At 53.6% G+C, this 6,969-nt stretch overlaps 1 protein-coding gene across 1 annotated transcript; it reads left to right on the top strand.

Moving 5' to 3' along the window:
* Window positions 1-3,799: 3,799 nt before the first annotated feature.
* LOC145409504 (uncharacterized) lies at window positions 3,800-5,023 on the top strand. Its single transcript, XM_080279895.1, has one exon. It carries the CDS (start codon window positions 3,800-3,802, stop codon window positions 5,021-5,023), a length of 1,224 nt encoding a protein of 407 aa, XP_080136021.1.
* Window positions 5,024-6,969: the final 1,946 nt, after the last annotated feature.

Genomic DNA, 6,969 nt, shown 5'->3' on the forward strand with positions numbered 1-6,969 from the left:
TGATGGGTCTTCCCTCTCTCTTCATCTACGCCATTGTGATCTGACAAAGCTGACCAGCCCTATGGAGACCCTGACTACCTTCGGTAAGTGGGAGGTCACGTGCCGCAGGGCCCGGTCCTCTGGTGATGCAGCAGCCCTCAGCTATGGGAAGATTGGACCAATCTCCCTAGATGTTGACATAGAGGATTTGGTAGATGGCCTCCGGCCTTTTGACAACGAGTCGTCTATCTTATTAGAGGCCTCTAGGATCCCTGTACGTTTTCCTGCCCCAGATGCTCCTCGGTTTTCCCAGTGGGTGCGCCTTGTGTATCGGGGCCCTCTCCCATCCAAGGTGCTGTATGGATACATCTACTACAATGTAGGTATGTATACTCCTGCTTTGTTGCGTTGCTATAACTGCCTTCAGTATGGACACACGCGGATCACTTGCCGCAACAAGACCAGGTGCTCGATGTGCAGTGGATACCACCCTTTCAGACCCAGTGAGGGGCAGCCCTGTGACCACATCCCCAGGTGCTACATGTGTGGTGGAGATCACAGGGTGGTGTCTAAGCTCTGCCCTGTATATCAGAAGGCCTTCAAGATCCATGAAGAACTCCGCCAGGGTGTGACGCCGGCCCAGGAGGTCAATAGACGGTTGCGTGCTCTCCAGCCCTTGGTCCGTCCCCCTTCAGCATTGCCCAAGTCGTCTCCCAAGGTCTCAGGTGAGGAAGGGTGTGAGTTTTGCAGACAGTGTTGTTGGCCGCAACCGCTTTGCTGTGCTGGAGGACTTGAGTGATGACTGTTCCCGCCAGGATGTATCGTCAGTGGAGGTGTCGACCAACCCTGCCTCCCCTGCTGCTGTTGTAATCCATGAGGCCCGTCCTTCACGTCCGGGCCGCCTCCACCCCCGTGCCCCTCACCGCCCTCCACCTAATGCTCCTTCTGGACCGGATGCGGTCCTTGCTGAGGGTGTCGGGGATGTTCCTGCCCTGCCTAGCTCTCCTGACCCACGTCTACGACAGTGTGATCGACCTACAGCCCCTTCAGTGCATGCCCATCCAGTGCGAGTATCTGACCCCACCTCCAGCAATTGTTCACCCTCCTCGGACTGCCCTCCTCCCTCAGGACCTGGCCAAGGCTTTTTTGATCTTGTCTCTGAGGCCCTGCAACTTTATCGTCACGGACTACCATTCCTTGACATCTGCTCCCACCTCTGGCCCAAGGTATTGTCCCTACTCTTGTCCTATTCATGCCAGGCCTGAAACATCTCAGCATTATGTTTTGGAATGCGAGATCCCTTGTTCGGAAGTCACAGGATTTTAAAATACTCTTACATGATTCGAAGCCTTGTGTTGTGGGGGTATGTGAGACCTGGCTGCACCCTCACCTGCGGCTCCAACTGGGTTTTTTTTTGACATACAGGTGTGACCGTCCTCAGGGAAGGGGCGGGGGCCTGTTGTTGGCAGTGCGGGAGGACACCCAGAGTGTGCGTCTCGCCCTCACCTTGTATCCTGGGGGACGATTGGAGGTCCTGGCTGTCAGGGTGGCCCTCACGGATGGTTGGGCTTCAACCCTCCTTTGTTACAACCCCTGCCAGGATGTGTCCAGAGAGGAGCTCCTCCACTACTTTGACCAGTTGCCAGCCCCTGCCTTCATCATGGGGGATTTCAACGCCCGTCACCACCACTGGGACCCCGCCTTGGCTGGAGCCCCCAATACCACAGGTTCCTCTCTCTTCCAGGTGCTCCTTGAGTCTCACAGGTTCAGCCTTCTTACGCCTCCAGGTCTTCATACCCGGTTTGCTCCTCACAGTGGACAGGCATCTGTACTGGATCTCGGTTTGGGTGACGCAGTATTCCATCATCCGATGGTCCATGTGGGACCGTACATGGGCAGTGACCATCTTCCCGTCTTTTGTGACTACCCGACATTGTCTCCAAGAATATCACGAGCGAGTCGTCCTCGCTGGCAGCTTCACGACGATAGATGGACGGCCTTCCAGGAGGCAGTGTCTGCTAGCTTCCCTGATCGTTGGGGCCTCTCGGCTGAGGATTTTTCACAGATGCTGGTGCAGGCTGGACATAAGGTGTTCGGTCAGTCAGCCCGCCGTAGTATAGGCCGATCGGGGGTGCCATGGTGGTCGGCTGCTTGTGCCTCGGCTGTGCAAGCCCGCCGCCAGGCCTGGCGTGCCTGGAGTCGTTACCCCACACGGGCCCTTGGGGATCGTTACCCACGCCTGGATGCAGTATGTAAGCGCACCATCAAGGTAGCCAAGCAGAAGGCATGGTCCTCTTTTTGTTCCAGCCTCTCCTTCTCCACCACATGCTCCCGCACCTGGAGGTTTTTGAAGGCCATGAAGGGTGGCCCGACAACATATTCATATCCCTTGTGTCGTGATGGAGCGGATCTCCTGGATGACCTCTCCAAGGCCGAGCTCTTGGCGTCCTTCTTTGCGTCACAGCTGGGTGTTCCACTGACTTTACCTACAGCTCCCGAATTTATTTCTGCCATCCACAGGGGCGTCTCAACTCCCCCTGCCAGTGACCTCCATTGCCCGTTCACGGCCATTGAACTCCGGGATGCCGTTGCTTCTCTACACCCGAGGAGGGCAGTTGGCCCTGACATGGTGGCTAATGACTTCCTCCTACATCTGCCGCCCAGCCTACACAGTCACTTGCTGTCAATTTACAACAACAGCTGGCAGACCGGCACATTCCCTGAGGTATGGAAGGAGTCAGTGCTGCTGCCTTTCCCAAAGCCAGGCAGGGACCCCACCATCACGTCGTCTTATCGGCCCATCGTTCTTGTGTCCTGTGTGGGGAAGCTGTTAGAGAAACTGGTGGCTCGTCGGCTCTCTTGGTGGCTGGAGTCCCGTGGCCTGCTCTCCAGGGTTCAGTGTGGTTTCCGGCCGGGCCAGGGAGCTTTGGACGTCCTATGTCAACTGGAACACATGGTACATGACACCTATAGACAGCGGCTGTACATGCTTGCCCTCTTTATAGATCTGAAGGGGGCCTTCGATTCAGCCCCACACGATGGCATTCTGTACCGCCTGTCGTGCCTGGGAGTCTTGGGCCCACCCCTGGCTTGGATGTCGAATTACCTTGCTGGCCGCAGCTTTGTGGTGTCAGTGGGTGGGGCCTTGTCAGATCCCCATCCTGTTCATCGGGGGGTTCCGCAAGGGTCTGTGCTCAGCCCACTCTTATTCAATGTGTTGCTGTACAGCCTGCCTCAGACACGTAATGCTACTCTCCTGGTTTACGCAGATGACATCACCATCGTGTCCCAGAGCCCTTCCTTTGTGGAGGCGCAGCAGTTTCTGCAGTCAGCGGCATCCACTTTTTTGGCTTGGGCCCGGAACTGGGGCCTTGCCATCAATGCTGACAAGAGCGCAGTGATGCCCTTCACTCTATGCCGTTTGCCATCATCTCCAGCAATTTCTCTGGACTCAACCTCAGTCCCTGTTGTTCGGGAGCATGTGCTGCTTGGTCTCCGGTTGGATGGGCCCATCCTCACTTGGCGCAGTCACATAGAATACTTACGGTCATCTTGTGCAAAACGACTTGACATCATGAAGAGTATTGCTGGATCCCGCTGGGGGGCAAGCAGGGACCTTTTGTTGGCGTACTATCGATCAGCCATCTTGGGGAAGATCAACTATGGCTGTTCGGTATATGGCTCAGCATCTCCTACACAACTACAACGGCTGGACACTATTCAGACGACCGCTCTCCGGATTGCGCTGGGTGCTTTCTGCTCCTCACCCACATTGTCTCTGTAGGCTGAGGCAGGTGTTCCCCCCCTCCATCATACCAGGATGAAGTTGACCTGTCGCCGCTACTTTACTATCCAGCACTTGCCCGATGACCACCCACTCCCGGAGCTCTTTACGACGGCAGGGGTCTCGACATCTCATCCATCGTGGCCCATCAGGTCTCGACGGCCCCTCTTGGTGCGTGCTCTCCACGCTTACCACACTCTGGGACTTCCTCCACCAGCTCGCCACCCTGTCCGATCAGTATCTCCTGTGCCCCCGTGGAGGGACCTGTCCTCACCTGTGTCCTTAGACCTCCCAGAGCCCTTTTGTAAATCACAGGATGGCCACCTGGCCCCTCGCATTTTCCTGCAGATGGCTGGCTCCACCTATCTAGGGTTCATGGCTATCTTTATCGACGGCTCCCGCTCCTCCACCCCTGTAGCAACTGCAGCTGCCATCTTCGTAGAGGACTACTCCATCTGCCAGACATGGCGCTTAGGGGATGCCCATGATGTAGTCACTGCTGAACTCTTCGCAGTCTTGAGGGCCCTGCGTTTTTTGATGTCTCATTCCTCTCCTCGGCCGGTGGTCATCTACACTGACTGCAGAGCGGCCCTTCATCTCATCGCTTCTTCTAAACCCTGCTCCATACGTCATCTGGTTTATGAAATCCAGGATGACCTTGCTCAGCTGCTGCAAGGAGGCTGGAAGGTACGTCTGCAATGGATTCCCTCCCATGTGGGCATCAGGGGCAATGATGTGGTGGATGCAGCAGCTCGGATGGCCTTGACTTTTCCTGATGTGGAGCCCTACCCCTTGCCAGCCATTACTCACCGTCGCCTCTTAGCCACGAGGTGTAGTCAGGCATGGAATGCTGATCTCTACGCCTCCCTCCCCACAACAGCGCTGGGCTTATATCGCTCCGACTCATCGGACCAACCTTGGGTACGCTCTGTCTCCCGGATCCTGGACGTCGCTATCACCCGCCTGCGTATTGGACATGTTGGACTGGCATCACATCTGCATCGGCTGCGACTGCACCCAGATCCCTACTGCCAGTGGTGTGTGAATCAAGAGGAAACTGTGGCCCACTTTCTGCTGCATTGCCCACGCTTCTACTACATCCGCACCGCCCTGAGGGAGCGCCTTGCAACCCTCGGTATCCTGGACTTCACCCTCCCCATCCTTCTTGGTGGGGTGGGCCTAGATCGGCACCTACGCCACTCAGTTATACGCCATGTTTGTGTCTTCCTTCGCAGATCGGGGCAACTTCGCCGCCTATGATTAAAGAGTTCTGCTACACCTGAACCACCGTTAGGGCTACATCTGACTACACGTCGGGTCCAGCCCTTCAATCAACACCAAGACCAAGACCAATACCCGTGGTTAAAGGGTTAAACACCTTGGACCACAAGGCATACAAGCACTCACCAACATATCAAACTACAGCTACTCAAACAACATAATACCCAACATGTGGAAGCATGGCATTAACATCACTATCCCTAAACCCAACAAAGACCTCACGTTACCCTCCTCACACCGCCCCATCACACTCCTCTGCAGCCCCTCTGAAGTCACTGAATGACTGGTACTACAACTAGTCACACCTCACATTCCCCTAGCCCAGTCACAACATGTCTTTAGGCCACTAGACTCCACAAACACCCTTCTTACAGACCTTACACAGAGAGTTTTCGATGGCATGAATTCAGCTAGGCCACCACACAGAACACTCCTAATCACACTAGACATTAGCAAAGCTTTTGATGCCATCCCCCGCCACAACCTCACAAACAAAATACTCAACACAAACATGCACAATAACATAAAAAGATGGCTGGCAAACTACTTAGTAGGCAGTTGTGCACACGTAACATTTGCTGGTCAGTCTTCTAACATCAGAAACTTCACAAACGGCATCTCCCAAGGATCTGTTTTGTCCCCTACACTCTTTAACCTATACATGCATGACATACCCACACCCCACACACCACAGATACACATAGCTTCCTATGCAGATGATATAACACTTACACGTACGCACCAAAATGCAAACACAGCTGCACACATCATTCAACCTTACCTCAACACACTACACAAATGGTTCACCACAAACAGGCTCAAAATAGCCCTACCCAAATCTACAGTGACCCTTCTCACAAACTGGACAGCAGAACACAGTCACATCCCACACCTCACCATAAACAACACTCCCCCATCACACACACACACCCTTGGTGTAACATACAATACATCAATGTCATTTGAACAACACATCACAAACATTAAAAATAAAATAACATTAAGACTCAATGCTTTGAGGTCACTTGCCCATACAACATTCGGACACAACAAAGAAACCACCACCACAGTATATAAACAATACATACATTCAGTGATGAATTATGCAAGCCCTGCTTGGGCTTCTAACCTCACCAAAACACACTACAACACTACAGACCATACGGAACAAGGCCCTAAAAATAATCACAGACTGCACAGCTACTACACCCACAGACCACCTGCATCAAGAAACCAAAGTCCTCTAAGTCAAGGATCACCTAGACATGAGAGGCACCTAGTTTCTTGCTGCAGCCTCCACAAACCCACAACTTCCACTATATTACATGGCAGCACATCCACCCACACCACTGAACATCAAAACAACACCCAGCACACAATATCATACACAAATACTGTCATCTCTTCCCCCCTCGCTCACCTCAGACCAGTTTCCAGAAGCATATGCACACTCAGATCACTCGCCGCTCCATTCAGTCACTTAAAGACAACACACAGCTGCATCCACGGCCTCCTGACATCCACCCTTCTGAATCCTATCTCCCTCATGAGGACAGGGTCCACCTGGCCAGGCTGAGAGGTGGGCACCATCCAGCCCTGTTAACTACCAGAAGAGGCTAGATGACTCCGTCACTGATGCCTGTCCAGGATGCAACACAGCACCCCATACTATTAAGCACATTATGGAAGACTGCATTGCACACAATCACCTACGCCAACAACACAACATACCCCCTTTGAGAGCTCTGTGAGAAAGCCTGGTCTTGGCCATGGCCTTCCTAATGACTCAGGGCTGTTCGGCCAGACTGCCTAGGGAACAACTACTACTACTACTACTACAACAAGGGACTCAAAACTGACCCCTGATGCACACCAACATTCACAGAAAACTCATCACTCACATCTCCATTCACTCTTATATGGGT

Source organism: Coenobita brevimanus, chromosome 81 (genome assembly GCF_032717465.1).
Source record: "Coenobita brevimanus isolate Jiangsu-jjx chromosome 81, ASM3271746v2, whole genome shotgun sequence".
NCBI classification, from domain to species: Eukaryota; Metazoa; Arthropoda; class Malacostraca; order Decapoda; family Coenobitidae; genus Coenobita; species Coenobita brevimanus.